Here is a 16,513-nt window from a genome sequence, read left to right on the forward strand (position 1 = left end):
TTCCCTGTCCAGATTCAGCCAGCCATGGGTTAAAAGCTCCTGGAAATAACTCTGTCTGTGTGGGACGTGCACACTTTTTCTTATCCTTATTCCCCAGCGGTACAGCAGACACCGTTCACACAGGGTTGGCTGCAGCGGGTGTTACAGGGCATCTCAGCGTGATTTAGTGAGGGGAGCTTTGGTGCATTTCCACGAGGGATTTGTGTGTCTGCAGATTCTGGTACCCATGGGGGTCCTGGGACTCCACCTCCACGGATGGGGGATCATGGTGTGTAGGGAGGCAATAGCTCAGTGTACCCTAGAGAGAGAAGGGGAGTGGGCAGAGCAGGGGGAGAGCAAGCCTGCAAAGTTCAGAAGCCATGGAGTGTGTGTGTGTGTGCGCATGTGGTCTGTGTGGTGCATGTATGGTGTGTATGGTGTAGGATGTGTGTGGTATGTGGTGGGTGGGTATGGTGTTTAGTGTGTGTGTGTGAGGTGTGTGTGTGTGGTGTTTGTGTGATGTGTGTTGGGTGTGGTGTTTAATGTGTGAGTTGTGAGAGTGTAGTGTGTGTGGTTTGTGTTGTGTATGTGTGTCATGTTTGTGCGGTATGTCAGTATGAGGTATGTGGTGTGTGTATGATTTGTGATGGGTGTGGTGTTTGGTGTGTGTGTGCTGTGTACTGTATATGTATATGGTGTTTGTGAGGTGTTGCTGAGTATGGTATGTGTTGTGTGGGTTGTGAGTGTATGGTGTGTGTATCTATGGAGTGAGTGGTTTGTGTTGTGTATGTGTGTGGTGGGTGTGGTGTTTGTTGTGTGAGTTGTGAGTGTATGGTGTGTGTATCTATGGAGTGAGTGGTGTGTGTTGTGTATGTGTATGGTGGGTGTGGTGTTTGTGTGGGTTATGAGTGTATGGTGTGTGTTGTGTATGTGTGTGGTGGGTGTGGTGCTTGTGTGTGTTGTGAGTGTATGGTATGTGTTGTATGGGTGTGTGCAGGTGTGCAGGTGTGTGTGTGTATTTTGTATGCAGTCTGTTGAGTGTGTGATAGTGTGTGTGTCCCATATTGCCTCACGCAGCGGCCCTCACTGCACAGCCCCAGGAAGGCTGTTATTGTCACTGTCCTTGTCCCTGGGTCCTGAGCTGAGGCCCAGGCCGTCCTTGTGATCCTGGGTCTGGGCCCTGGGGCCCCTGTGCTGCGGTGGCGGAGGTGTGTGGTGCGGGTGTGGGCGTGGCACACGTGGGAGCATGCGGGGCGAACACGTGGATCTCGGGAGCCCTCGAGCTGCCCTCCCCAGCAGTGTGACTCTGCCCTGGCAGCCACACATGAGGTCTGCTTTGCCTCTGAGGCCGGGCGTGGTGCCACGCTCCTTGCCAGCCGAGGCCGCTGTCTGACTCCCCCGGGAGGCAAGCTGCGGGCTGCCAGCTGAGTGGCAGGCGGTGACCCTACCTGGCTGACAGTGACTCCAGCCCTTCCTCGGGCTTCTGCCTTGCCCAGAAGGTCTCCTCGGGGCTCACCGTCAGTGTGAGTTCACTAGTGGTGTCCCAAAAGGGGCCACAGCCCAGGCTCCAACCACAGACCCGGTCCTTGCCCAGGGCAGCCAGGGCTCTGGGGCAGGGTTCCCGAGGCCTCCTCCCAACACCTCGCAGATGGTGTTGTCGTCCTGTGTCCCCTGTGGCCCTCCCTCTGCGACTGTCCTGGTTGCCTCTTCTTATGACACCGGGGGCTTTGGATGGGGACAAAGCCGTGACCTCCTGTGACATGGTCACCTGTGTGAAGACCCTTTCTACAAACACAATCAAGTTCTCGGTCCCGGGGATCAGGAGTTCAGCGTATGGATTTGGGGACTGGGAACATTCAGCCCAGGACACCACACATGTCTCTCTGAGCCTTTCTCAACCTGCGTGCCCAGCCCTCGTGGTGCCCTCTGCCCGGTGAGGCCTCAGCTCTGCCTGGCATCTCCCTGCGGCTCCTCTTAGAAGTCCCCTAGGAGCCCCAGCCCATACCTGTGAGGTCTGCAGCATCAGGTTAGCAGGGGAGAATGGCTCTTTGTGTCCGCTCTGCTTGTCCCCACGGAGGGAGCCCGGCTGGCAAAGCCACGCAGGGGCCTCTGTGAGCCCTGCTGCCGGGGCTCAGACAGTCTTCCCCTGGTCGGGCGGCCTTGCTCCTAAGCACTTGCGGGTTTCTGCACGTGTGAGCCCTTCCTGTAGACGGCTGGACTTTGCGGAGAATACTGCGGTTCTCTGTCTTCGCCTAGGCCCCCTCTTCCTGCTCTCCCACTTCTGGCCACCTGTGGACCCTCGGGCATGCTGCCTCGGCCTTCGCAGGAGGGAACTGGGGAAGAAGGGGAGAGGATAGGGAGTGTGCTGCCCTCATCAGTCTGCAAAGGATTTGTGTGGTCAGAACACGCGAATATATCACTCACATTTACTGTATATATATATCTGCGTGTGTGTGTGTATATATATATATATATATAATACCAACATAATCAAATGTTGAAATTTTTAAAAAATGTATCACAGTATAAGACACATTGCCATCAGTTGCCCTAAAAATTTTTCTCTCTCACTTCAAACACATTGATCCCATCGTCCCGGCCACGTCCTGCAGCAGCTCTGGAGTCCTCTTTCCTGAGGGTCTTTAGCTGTGTGTCCTGGCTGCCCTGATGTCCTGAGCAGATTAAAAATGTGCCCCTGTCATGGTCATCTTGATTTTGGGGAGGAGCCGCAAGTTGCTCGGTGCCAGGCCTGGCGACTGAGGGGAATAAGAATGCAGTAAGGTGTCACCAGCCCGCCAGCAGCGGTCACTGAATTTTTGATCACCTGTCCTGAAGCCTCTTAGAAAAGGACCCCAGAGCTGCTGCAGGAGGCAGCTGGAGCGGCGGGGTGAGTGTGTGAAGGGGTGGAAACGCGGCCCCAGGAGAGCGGGGGAAGGGTGGAGGCTGGGCCGGGGCGTGAGAATTCTTCCTTCCCACTAACGATTGAATGCAGTCTCCATGTGCCCCCGGCCCTGCAGGCAGATCAACAAGCAACCGCCGTGGCCATCTTTGTGTCACTTTCTTAGCTTTTTAAATTAAATTAAAATGACCTTTAATTAGTGTATGTTTGTGGTACATAATCATCACCTTGGTTGGGGAGCCAGTCCACACACACACACACACACACACACACACACACACACACACACGGCATCCTCAGTACCTCAGTCCCTCTCCCCCTCCCTCGGAGCCCCTCTGTCTCCTAAAATCTACCTCCCCTCCCCTTCTGTCTCCCCTTACTTCGCCCTTTATAAGTCTGATTGATCGCACCTAGCGGGATGATCTCATGGCCCATCTATTTTCCTGCAAATACAGGATCCAGAGCCTTAGCCAGAGCAATCCCACAAGAGAAAGAAATAAAAGGGATACCAACGGGAGAGGAGGAGGAAACTGCCCTGGCTTGCGGATGACAGGATCTGTACCTCCAAGACCCCCAAGTTCCACCCTGAGACTCTTAGAGGCCAATGAGCAAGTTCAGCAAAGCGGCGGGCCACAAAGCCAGCATGTGAAAGCCGGCAGCGCTCCTCCGTGCGCCGCAGGGAGCCCCCAGCAGACCAGGAGAGCAGTCGGTCCGCCGCACCCGTCTCTCTCCCTTGCTGTCTCCTGCGCCACCTGCGTCTCCCAGCTGGACCAGGGGCAGGGACCTGCCACGCCGCTCCTCTCCGCTAGGGGGCTCCAGGTGCTCTCGGATGCCTGCATCTTGCAGACAGGTGAAGGCCTCTGATTGGCTGGCGAGAGGCATGATGCCACCGGGCAGCTCTTTTTAAGAGAAAAGCCAGGACGGCAGCGGAGCAGGACCCTGAGCGGTGCTCTCTGTGCTGAGCGGCGGGACGCGCTGTGGAGCTGAAGCCAACATGAGCGAGGTGAGCGGCCTGGGCTGCAGGGAGGCGCTGAGCAGGGTGCTGGGTGTCAGCCCACCCTTCTCGGGGAGCCGGGCTCAAGGGGCAGGAAAGTCGTCCGTCTTGTAATGATTTGCCTGGGCACGGGTGCTCCGGGTAGCTGGGTTGGAAGGGCTTTGCAGGAACTGGGTAAGTTTCAACTTTTTAAAATTAGCCTTAGAAAGAGAGCTGGGTTCATTGTTGGCATCCGATTTAATTGCGGCTTTGTAAAGTGCTCTGGGTTTAGACCTCGACAGAGAAGCAGGTTGTTCCATCCCTGGAGAAGCCGTGCGCTTCCTCGGAGTTTCCATGGGCACCCGGGGAAGCCCAGCCTCAGGGTGGGGGAGCTGAGGAGCTCCGCACTGGGCTGGCATCCTGAGGAGGGCACAGCCCGGACCGACCAGGAGAAATCCCGGGGCGGATCTGCATCTCTGAGACAGAGGGGGCCTTGGTGGGAGAGCAGCTAACTGCAGATGGAGACTGGCTTTCCCAGACGTGTGAGCGCAGGACAGGGTTTGGCAGGACAAAACTGGCGGCTCCTGGGTGTTGCAAATGCCGCCGTCGCCCCTTCCTCTCCCGCGCAGCGGAGCTGGGGCTGCACGGTATCATCCTCATTCAGCTACAGAGTGGAGCCAAGTCCATTTCTATTTCCTCTTGGCCGGCACTTAAATAATTACTTTTAAAGCTCTTTTAGCGTCTTTGTCTTTTTTTTCTTTTTTATTTGTTTGACAGATGGGTGGTCTTTTTTTGGGAGTCTAGGGTAAAATTAACAACTTCAGAAATAAAATGCCTTCTCACTGCTTCTGCCTCTCTGATGAGTGACTTTTGATTTAGACGTGGCAGGCAGAAAGGAAAAGCACTATCAAATTTGGGAACGAGGCTGGAGACGGAGGCAGGAGCCGGGGGGGGGGGCGGACGTGGGTGGGAGAGGAGAGGTCTCCCGGCAACCCCAACCCCAGCAGCGTAGCAACAATAGCAGCCAAACAGCCATCATTTGCCTCCTGAGCAGGGTGCCAAGTGCTCCCACATGTGTCCCCTGCTGCAAGCTCCCGGCCACTGTGTGCAGTGGAGGCCATTGTCGTCCCAATGGACAGATGCAGAGACTGAGGCATGCAGCGCTGAACTCACTGGCTCAAGGTCATCTGCCAGTGAGCGGCAGATCCAGGACTTGGCTGCAATGTTGGGTCCCGACCAGGTGCATGCATCTGTGCAAAAGGCCTGTGGGATTCTCAAACCACTGAGGGCAGGGAGGGGCCAGCGGGAAGGGGCGGGTCCGGAAAGGAGGTCAGGAAAGGTCCCTGAACTAGGCAAGGACAACGGGAGGGGGGAGGTTGAGACCTCTGTTCCCTGTGCACTGGGGGAGGGGTGGGTTGTCTGCTGGACTGCAGGGAGATTTCAGCTCACGTTTCTCCCAGAGAAGAGAAGGCCGGGCGGTGGTTTTCCTTTACAGACCCCTTGAAAGTTCCTGCAGAGAAGGGTCTGGACAGCAGCACGGGTCGGGGCCCCTCCTCGGGGCTGGGCTCAGTGGCCACCTCCTGCTGAGGCTGCAGTGCACTGTGGTTCCCTGGAGGGTTCCTCGGTGCTGGGCTCGCAAGGAGCACTGGCTGGGTGGGGCTCCAGGGAAGAGCCGGCTCCGTAAGGGGGGCTCCTGCTGCATTTCTGCTGAGTGTGTCCCCAACCTTCATGACCGCACAGAGCGTCAGACTTCGAACCGCAGTGTGGATGAAAGCCCTTGCCCCCAACCCCCGCCCCACTCGGTCCCTGGCCCCGCGCCGCAGCCTCTGATCCCCGCTCCTGGCTGGGCTCCAGGCTCCTGGGCATGGGATCTTGAGGAGCAGGGGTTCGTCCTTTCCCTGAAGCTTAAATCTACTTAAAACGTTTAATAAAGTGGAACAGAAGCTCCTTGCTGGATAGGGCCCTGGGTCCCCCTCCCAAAGCTCTCCTCTGGTGGATGAATTAAATGTGGCGTCTGGTTCTAAGAACTCTCATGCAGGAATGGACTTCAGAGGAGCACTTACTTGCTGTGGGACTGGCTACCCGAGGGGGCCACAGCGGTGGCTTTGGTCCAAGCCCAGGACTTACTGAGTTTTAAGAATTGCTGCCTTGGGCCTCTGAGCTTAGTGGCCCCTGCAGAGCCCCAAGCTCACAAGCTGTCCCTGGAGCCAGCGCAGGACCAGCTGGGCAGGGGGAATCCGAGGACCAGGGGCTCCCTGCGTGTGGCCCTGCGCTTCGGGGTCTTCCGACCTGCGGGGAAAAGGGGAACAGTACGGGGAGCTGGAGCTGGCTCTAAACAGCGCAACTTTATGACACAGTGTTGAGTTCATCCCCGGGAGCAGCATTTTTGGGGGTGACTGACACGTGACTGAAAAGAACAGCTCAAGTGGAGCAAGGAAATAAAATCCAAATTGAGGGCGGTGTGAGAGAGCGGAGGTGGTTTGTGGGGGCGTCTGATTTACATCCTGGTATTAAAGTGTGTCAGATATGCCTGCAGCAATCAGGAGATGAGCTGGGAGATAATTTAGCAGGGATCAAAGTGCCAGCTTAAGTCGATTAGCCGGATCAGAAGTGCTCACCGCCAAAGCCCGGTTTTCGGAACGCACGCTCCTCTCTGCCGAGTGGGCCCTGCACACGTGGGAAAAAGAAAAGACTCCTTTTGTTCTTGGCCACCTTAAAAAAAGTCCCAGGAACAATGACGAACAGTGCCAGGTTCTCATTTAAGTGTCTGTTTCAAGTTGCTTTTTGAAAGAATTAACTCACTTATGAGGGCCAGCAGCAGGATTTGAACGCTGGAAGACACATCTGGAGAGGGGATCGGAGGCGTGACGTACCAGCCACCCTGTTTGAGAAGGGCTGGGAGAGGCTCCCTGTTGTGTAAGACTGAGAGCGCGGAGGCTCCTAATGGAACTCCAGAGCCCTCTGAGGGCAGCCGCCTCCAAGCCCGAGGTGCCCTGTGGTGGGCCCTCTGCTCGCTTTGGCTTGGCTAGGATGGCGCTGCTCAGGGCCGGGCAGAGAACCTTTTCTGTCTAGACTTCGGCCACACCAAGGACGAAGCCTCCTGAAGGCGCGGTTTGAATGCCACGGATGGCACCAGGGCAAAACCTCAGAGACACGAGACATGTTTGTCTGAGCTCCCAAACTGAAGCCTCTGTCATCCACATGAAAACAGAAGAAAGCAGAGTGGCCGGGGTCTGCAGGGAGGTGCTCGACTCACACTTAAACCTGGGGGAAGGGACACGGGAAGCATAGGGAAAAATTTTTTTTTGGTCAAAAGTAGCCAGTGGGAAAAGCTCACACGCAGCCCTCTTTTAGGGTGCTCATGGTCAGGTCAGCTGTTAGGTGACCCGGTGTGAGGCAGCCCCGAGAATCAGGACTGCAGTCTTGTGGGAAGTCTTCTGATGCCCTGGTGAAGCAGACCCTGCGCTGGCAGGTGATGTGGATTGCTCGGCGCTATGTGCTTTAGACCTGTTGTGAAGCGCAGCTGTGAAGGCAGCTGCATCATGTGTGAATTTTGCACCTGGCCCCAGAGGCCCAGCAAGAGAAAGGCCAGCGACAACTCAGTTTCCTTTGCGAGTTTAACCTCATGTAGGGAAAGAGCCAGGAAGACCCAGTTGGTTCTGCTGAAGCAGACAGAGATAGATGCTGCTCTGGGCGGGGCAGTTCCACCTGGACGGATGCTGAGTGCACCTAGGATTCCAAGTCTGGCCTTTCCTAGCAGGAACGAGGCAGAAATTAAGCATGAAAATGCGTTTGCAGGACTGGCGATCTTAACAGGGTGCCATGATATTTATTTCCCCATCCTGCAATTTGTTAACTCATGCCAAGGGATTAGAAAATCTCACTGTTTTTCTCCTTTGAGTTCTGAGGATGAAAGAATACAAGATGTATTACTCTTTTTTTTTCAGAAAGAAAACTTGAATAAATGACTCACAGCTGATTTTGTTAGAGGTTTAGTAGAGCAGTGTGATCCAGATGAAAAGAAAACCTGTTTTTTTTTCTTTTCTTTTTTTTTGGTCAATTTGCTTGTATTTACAGGGCACACATCTGTGCATTCTTTTTGGACCTGCTAATATCCTCTCTTCGTAGGGTGTTTTCGCAGGTGGAAGGCACCCCCAATTTGCTTGTTCTTCAGCAGCTGGGCACACTGAACTCTTTTAAATACACTCACAGTACTGCAGGCCCCACGCTTGGAGTTTCTTATTAATTTTGCATGACCTTCTGGAAAGGGCTTCCTACTGAGAAATTTTGGGGTTGCATACACATAGGTTTATATTCCGTTTGGCTGATGGCTTTATAAAGCACGGTATTAAAGAACATGTAGGTAAAATATCTATCAATTGTATTTTATTGAGGAAAACACTTTCCCAGACTGCGAACTTTCTGACAGGGACAGTTTTATGTCGTCCTCAAATCGCCCAGGGTGGCCCCCAGGTTATGTCCAGTTCCTAAGAGTTAATGGATTTCCAAGAGTGGGTTCATCCGTTAATGGAGCCATGCACCAGATCCCCTCTTCTCCGAACGCTGAGATTTGTGTTTGGGGTACGTTGGCAGAAAACAAAGGCTATTTTTTTGTTTTTTATTCCTGGGCTGATATTATTTAAGTCCTTTTAAGTGGGCAATGGCTGCACAGGTCCAGGCACACAATACATGCCCTCGTGGTAGTAAAAGAAAATGGGAAGAGGGAGAAGACTCAGCAGAAAGAGCGCTTGGCATTTGGGCAAATGTCAGGGAAAATCCTAGCAGCGAGGAGGCCCGTGGATCCCACCTGCCTGTGTTTTTGTGCCACTTCCGCTGAGGCTGGCTCCCTTCAGGTCAGTGTGGAACTCACACAAAAGGGACCAGAGCACAGAGGCAGAGCCTGTGAACATCTTGAAAATTGGTCTGCTGAACGGAAATGGAAAAGCAGTGTGGCCGAGGCTGGAGGACAAAGAAGCTAAGCAGACCTTTAGCCAGGGAGCTCTCCGTGGGTCCCAGCCAGCCAAGCTGAACATTCCAGAGTGCTGTACAATGTAGCCGGCATCCCAAAGGAAGCTGCGTCTGTAAATATCTTAACCGTTAAACTAATCATCAGTGGTAATAATCATATAAATAATTAAAATGAATATTTTAAATTATATTGAATATTTATATTTGAAATAGGACTGTGATGGAGTTAGTACACAGAAAGGGATCGGTGGAAATCTGCTCTTGGGGGGCAGCAGATTTAAGTTGTGCCTCCGTGCCCCTGTGTAGGGGGCTAGGGGTCCACCTTGCTGCCTCCCCAGGTGCACCCTATTTACCATTCTTCCAAACTTTGACGTGCGTTGAGCTGGGAAGAAGGAATCGAGTTGAGAAGAGGCATCTTTTGAGCAGAGGAACAGGGAAGCTCTTGGGGTACTTTGTGCCCCAAGCAGAACAAGCTCGCCACACCCGTCAGTAGCTGAACCTATAAATTCAACACCCGTTTCTGGTTTTGTTTTATGTGAGCAATTCAGCACAAGTGACACACGGCAGGCATCAATCTGCCTGCGGATTGTTTGTGCCTTGGAAATAGCTCAAATTTATGCTTCAGAATTTCACGGGGTGACTTCTCATTCCATTTCCGAAGGGGAAACGCTCTCATATTTACGACATAGCCACCGGAGAAATCCATCACCCAGTAAGCGCCATTATTTTACATTTTACTTTTGATCTGCCACCTCCTACATAAAAGGGAGACGAATTAGAATCGTAAAGCGAGAAAATAATCGCCAAGAAAACGCGCGCGCCCCCTACAGGACACCAAGGGAAAGGGAGCAGAAAATGTGCAGAGTCCAGGGCCGCCCTTTGGCTCCCACAGAGAGCGGGGTGGGCACAAGGGAGACCCCTCTCTGCGAGGTTTCCACCCCCCGGGGTGCAGATAGACTCGGGTGTGGACCAGCACGTCTGCAGCCAGTCACACTGCCACTCCCCACCCAGGCATCCGAGCCCTTAGTGCCATTTAGGACTCTTCAGTAGCTGCATTGGGAATGTGGGTCGGCTGGGGACCGCAGCTCTCCGTATACTAAAATCCAAACCTGTGGGAGAGTGGTGTGGCTCAGGAAATGGCCATCTGTCCCCTTACCACTGTCCTCGTTGCTTGGCCAATACTGTAACAAAGTGACTAGGTACTGTAATGTTATACAAGCCCTGAAAACAGGACCCTGGGGGTTGACAGTCCTCATGAACATTTGTCTACATCAAGTAAGAGAAGCAAAATAACAAGAAAATATATTCCCTCTTTTTTAACAATCCCTTTTCTTTAAACCAAGGTCCATATCTGCTCATCACATAGCTAAATCTCAATAGCAAACTAATTAGGGAAGTACGCATGCTTTAAAATTTAAGCTCTTTGCATGTATAATTTCCTGATTAAGTAGTACTGCTTCGTTAGGGGTTGTTAGAAAAATATCACTTTTTCCTTTGAGCCTGGTAAAAAGGCTAATTGCATCGAGGGCTTCTGTTTCTAAATCGTACATTGCTTCACACTTTTAATGTGCAAAGAAATCCCTGCTGCCATGAAGTGGTCAGTGCAGGTCCAAGAGCAGCTGTGCTGGAGCATCTGGAATGTGGACCTTTGTCTGCAACGGTAAAAGCACACAGTGGACAGTGGCCTGGACCAGAACCTGGCAGGCTGACGGGAGACTGTGCTGAGCCTCCTTTAACAATCGGATCTCTTTATATGTTGTGCCTCGGTCACCTTCCTGTTGCTGGGACACAATACCTGACACCCACAGGAGGAGAAGGAGGAGAGGTTTATTTTGGCTCACCGTTTGTGGAAGTTTGGTCCATAGGCAACCAGATCCACAGCAGGGCGGCGTGGCAGGAGGGTCTGGCGGAGGAGAGGGGCTCGCCTCATGGCATTGAGGAAGTAGAGAGAGAAGGGAGGAGTTGGGGAGGAAGATCATCCTTCCAGGCCACGCCCTGTGACCTTCTCAGAACAGAACACCCCTCTTAACATCACATTCAGCTATAAGCTCCTCAGTGGACCAATCACTGATGAGTATCAGCCCCTGGCATCCAATAACTTCCCCAAAACCCCACCTATGGTGCATAAGGCTTGGGGCAACATCTAGATATGAACCGTATCACGTTGCAGAAGAGTTTAGGGTGGAAATAGCAAGAAACAGAACTGTAAAGCACTATGCAGTAGTAACCTCTCCTTGAAGCAGTGAATGCTGGCTTGACATGACTTCACCCCTTTGCCCAGTGCTGCCCTTTCTTTTCCCTCCCCTGCCTTTCCACCGTGAGCTCTCACTGCCCTAGCAGTAAGCACGCAACTCAGCTTTTCAGCCTTTTGCACGGCCTCTCCGACCCACCTCCAGATCCCTGCCTGCAGAATGGAACTGTGTCCACAGAGGTCAGGATGTGCATTCTCTGGAACGCTGGTCTCCAGAGGTTTCCATAGTGTTCCCTTCTGGAAAAAACTTGAACATATCTGCACAACATCAAAAATTCACATGCTTAAAATGTCTCCGTGTATTTTTGAATTAAGTGTACGCAGGCATCTGTGGTTGTATTATGAAGTATACAAAAAGGGAAACTTTAAAGGAGTGAGGAAGTGATGATACGAGCTGTACTTTAGCCGTCTTGCTGGTTGTGATGGTTTTATTAACCCCAGCCGCAACGTCAAGGCACGACGCGTACTTCTGAGAGCAAATTATTTATGGTGCGCGTGGAAATCTAGTACTCGGCGCTCTCTGCAGCAGCAGCGCTTCTGATCCTTCTCGGGCGCGTGGTTTATGCCTTCCTCGGGGCTCAGGGAGACGGGCTGGTGGTGGAAGAGGTAGTTACTGCATTGTTTGTGCTGCCAACGTCGGTCTGTTTTCCATCTGTGATTTTACTCAGGAATTTTTAAATTGTGGCTAAAAACATGTGAAACTTACCATGGCAACCGCCTCTGAGTGTGTGGCTCGGCGATCTCCGTGTACCGATGCTGCCGGGACACGGGGCTCCAGATGTTTTCCTCCTGCAGAAGTGAAACTCTGTGCCCTGTCCCCTCCCCAGCCCCAGGAGCCCCACGCCACTTTCGGACTCCGTGACTTTGGCTCTGGAGCTTTCCAAAGCCAGCCAGAGTTCAGCCTCACGCTCCGGGGCTCATCCTCGCTGCACCAGCCTGCTCAGCAGGAGTCTTAAGGCCCCTCACCCACGGGAAGGGCAGTGCGGGGAAGAGACTGCCTAACCAATGCCCGCCCTTCCTGGGGCAGGACGACCTGCCCTGTGGCATATGCACAGCGGCATTCTCAGGGCAGGTCCCCAGTGTGGATGGAGGGGACAATCCTCAGTCCTGGGGTCCTCTCACGTCTTTACCCTTCAATATGATGTCCACCCAGGTTTTAGTTCTTAACGAAACTGACTTTTCCTGGATCTCAGATCCTAAGAAGATACAAATACAAAACTCTAAGTTCTCTTCACTCTGCCTGGTTTCACAGTGAGGCCCCTTTCAGGTCAGGGCTGCCAGTCACGCTGCAGTTTGTGTCCACAGTCTGAGCTGTCTGCAGCCTGTGCAGCTGAACATGGTCACCCTGCCTGGGTTGTAGTCAGTCAACGGCTTAAGGGCCACTGACATAGGGAAAGACGGTTGTTTCTATTAGCGCCCATTCAGGGTCAGGGCTTGAAGCAGGCCATAGCTGTCATTCATTTAAAATGGCATTTATTTATTTATTTATTTGTGGAATGGCACCTCATTATATTCCTCAGGCTGGCCTCAAAATTCTGTGCTCAAGCAATTTTCCTGCCTCAGCTTCCTGAGCTCTGGGATAACATGCTTGTGCTACTGAGCTCAGCTCAGTCTCAAAGTGGTCATTTCAAAACAAGGGGCTAAATGCCCTGAAAGTAATCTAGTCCCCTAGCCCGCTCCATAATTAGCAGAGCTCTTGAGGAAAAGCCAGGTTCCATTTCACCCGCATTCCCTCTCCTATTAAGGTTCTCATTTTCTGTCATGTTCTGGCCCTAACCCAATTTCTCTTATACCTGTCCTGATTCCACTTAAGCCCTGGATGAGAAATATATTAAAAATAAAACAGTCCTGGATATTTTTCTTAGTCTTAAGTGAAAAGAGAACACCACAGAAACCCGGACAGGGTTGGAGAGATAGCTCAGTGGCCCAGCGCCTGCCTGGCAAGCGCAAGGTCCTGAGTTCAGGTCCTGGTACCAAAAATACCCAAAAACCCCGACAGTGCCCTTTCCACCCTAGGGCATCGCCTGTTTCTGGGAATTTGTTTCCTCTCTGACCTTGCATCCTGAGCACACAGGGAGAAGTGGACAAATGTGAGGGTCTCTACTGCTGTGAAACATTTTGTGGAGACCTTGGTAGGTGATGTGTTCTTCTGCCTCAGCTGGTAGAGTTTCCTTGACTTTGGGGTTAAACCTCCAGGACTCTCCTGCCACCCCCTGCCCACTTCCTCTGGATAAGAGAGAGCACTCCAAGCCTCAGGTATAAAACTCTTAGCAAACATTTGCCCAGAGAGACTAGATCCTTGCTGAACGCTGCCTGTATAGCCAGCCACCATGCAGTCGTCAGCCACATGTCCTTCTAGCCTCTCCGATCCAGACCTTTTAAGACACTGTCTCATCTACCACTACACCTCCCCAGGCCACAGAGCAGAACTCACAGTGATGGAGAGCCCTTTCTATGCTAGACACTGTACTGAGTAGGAGAAAAAGGCCCAGTTTCTATGCCTCAAAGAGTTTGTGGGCTACCGGCAGAGGCAACATGGCGTAAAATTAACTGTGTTCTGGGGTCGCATGGAGATGAGTCTGTCCTGTGTATGAACCAGCCACCAGCCAAGCAGGGGTTAAGTGGCCATCCACCAGTCTGGGAAAGACAGACCAGGTTTGGAAAAACCTCCCCCAGAGCTGGTGTCTATGGGGGCAGGGGTCAGGGCTGACTAAAATTAGCACCCCAACGGCTGCTGAGGGATCTTGGGTCAGACAAGTTAGAATCGCCCGAGAATCTAGCCATCTTTAGGCTCAGTGAGTGGATGGACATCTAGAATGATGCTATCGGTAGTTTTCACCTCCTTAGTGACGAAAACGCCTGAGAAATGTTAGACATTTATCCGTTCTTATTGATGAATGTTGGGGCTCTACTGACTTTTCATATCTTTTCTTTTTTGACAGTGTGAGGGAAAAAATCTTTTGAGTACATCGGGAAATAGGTCGCACGAGGACAGGCAACAATACTCTTTGGAATTGTGCATTGTTTCATTTTAAGATTTGCGCATCCTAATTGTGGGAAGTGTGAGGTAAACTTAGGCGTGTCTGCAGTCTGTCTTTTGTGAGTCCGTCTGAGTGTTGGTACATGGTGGAATATCGTTGCACCTTTTGGACCTTGAAGCCCTGGTGGCTTCTTACCAATTACTATTATTTTCTTCTCTTTGGAATTTGTTCAAGGAATGGACGCATCTATATTTATAGCCCTGTTCCCACATCTGCATAAGTCCTGTCAAAATATCTGGATAATACAGTGCCACATCTCAGATATTATTTCTGGCATTGTTCTCCACCTCAGAAATACGGGCTATTTTACCTCTTCTTGAAGAAAATTTCTTAAAATAGACACAGCAATTTGTCAAGCATCTCTACCAGATACCTCCTTCAAGTTCATAGCTATTTTTTCATCTGGATTTCATCTTTCCCATCTTCAAAGCTGACTCATTCCACTTGGGGGACTCTGTATTATGAATTTCCATGTCATCATTTTTTTGCTGAGTTCTTGCTCAAAGCCAGATCTGGCTGAAATTCATGTGAGAATTCCCCCACAGTTGAATTTTGGAAGAGGACTTCGAATCTTCACATGACAAAAATAAAAACGCAGTCTCCTGTAGCTTTAGAGCTATGAGCGGCGGCCTCAGGGGACCTGGTTCCCCAGCACTCCCTTAAGTATTACCCAGGGAGCTGAGGATCGAGACGAAGCTTTAGAAACAGGCACACACTCCATCTTCCACCCTCCCACCCACTCTGCCACCGACCTGCTCTGAGCAGGTGCAGGCAGAGATAGGAGGGGGCAAGACTGTGACACTTTGTGGAGCCCAGTGAACAATGCCACGTCACTAAGAATTCTAGGCTGGTGACAACAGAGAACTAGACCCCATTCAGGGCTCTTCTGAGAGTGAGGCATAGGTGACTGCCTAGGTCACTCTCCCATGTGGCCAGGACTGGGTTGATGCGGGTGGCCCCATGGCTTTATAATAACCAAAAAAAGAAAGAGAAAACAAGCCAAGCTAATGACCCATAATTCCAGCACCCTCGCACCAGCTGGGCTTTCCACAGGCAGCGTATACTTTCCCTGTCAGGGAGAATGTCATGGTTCCTACCTAGATGTCCCCCCACGGCTCCCTGTGCTCAGAGGCGGGCCTTTTGGAAGGTGAGTGGGCCATGCGCTTACATCTGACTTGCTGTTAGGAGGTGGGGTCTGAGCGGAAGAGAGGGGTCACTGGTGGCGTGGCCTGGAAGGGTCTGTCCACCCATCTCATTGCAGTTCCACCTCCTGGCTACCATGACTTGAGCAGCTCTCTTCCGCCAGGCCCTTCCTTCCTTGGAGCAGCCAGCCATGGACTGAAAGTGTGATCCCAAATAAACCTCTTCTCCTTTAAGTCGTGGGTGTTGAGTGTTTTGTCCCAGAGACAAGGAGGCTCTTGGAACGACCCACGTCTGACCATGGAAGTAAGTGTACTGAGGGTCCTTCTCCTACTTCGAATGGCACTGGGGAAGCCTGCTAGCAGCATGATTAAGTGGGACATCGGCTCTTTCAAGGTCACTTGGACCCTGAGCCCTGATGAATGAAGTCATAAAACTGATGAAAAACACTTGAACGAGTGCGTTACTTGCATCCGTGTGTATGCGCAGTCAGAGGCTGTACAAATGCTGAACTCTGACTCAGTGTGAAGATTTTCCTGAATTATGACCCTCACATCCTCCTAAGTATTGAAAGTTTACCCCCGAGAGCTTCCGGTGGCCGATCACTTCCTGCTATCAAGTCTTCAGGTCCCACCTCCTCTTTTCCATCACCCACTCCAGGGGGACACAGGATGCAGTGGCCACTTGTTCTGTTCCAGGAGCACTCTGACTCCTAGAGCTTGAGAAATGGCCCCCCAGTGACGCAGGATCAATGCCTGCAGGTCTGCAGGGATTTGGCCGCGTGCGCTTTGGCCATGCACAAAGCCCTATCCCTGGAAGGCATTTTAAGTAAATTAGAGCTGGATTTCTCTGGCAGAAAATTAAGTTGTGGATTTCAGAGGGGTTGGAAAGTGAAATATAGGACACACATCCATTCTGAAGGAGGCGCCCCTGTCACATGGCGCTGATAGGTGGTGGTGGGGCCCCCGGCACGTGGTTTTATGAGGAGAGCATTAGAATTCTCGCCTCCAGGGAGTAGCCGGTCAGATGGTCCAGATAGCTTTCGGTCTGCCTGTAATCTGTCTCGATTCACTTTTTGAGCTGTGGCAGCTCAACAGGATGAGATTTAGGATGAGATTTAGGACGAGACATTCCCTTACTTCCAAAAGACTAGACCTCAGGTTCCTACAATCTTCCAAAGCTATTTTCATTTTAGTTGAGTGGTGGAAAAAAATCTGGCAATCTGGCTGTTCCTTTATTACCAAAAAAAGAAAGTCTCAGGC

At 51.9% G+C, this 16,513-nt stretch overlaps 1 protein-coding gene across 1 annotated transcript in view; it reads left to right on the forward strand.

Moving 5' to 3' along the window:
* Window positions 1-3,778: 3,778 nt before the first annotated feature.
* Pcp4 (Purkinje cell protein 4) overlaps window positions 3,779-16,513 on the forward strand; it is a 55,123-nt gene continuing 42,388 nt past the window's right edge. The window contains exon 1 of the mRNA XM_005375850.2: window positions 3,779-3,881. Coding sequence (XP_005375907.1) covers window positions 3,873-3,881 — 9 coding nt within the window. The 5' untranslated portion in view covers window positions 3,779-3,872. The remainder of the gene's footprint in view (window positions 3,882-16,513) is intronic.

Source organism: Chinchilla lanigera, unplaced genomic scaffold (genome assembly GCF_000276665.1).
Source record: "Chinchilla lanigera isolate Chin_1 unplaced genomic scaffold, ChiLan1.0 scaffold00006, whole genome shotgun sequence".
NCBI classification, from domain to species: domain Eukaryota; kingdom Metazoa; phylum Chordata; class Mammalia; order Rodentia; family Chinchillidae; genus Chinchilla; species Chinchilla lanigera.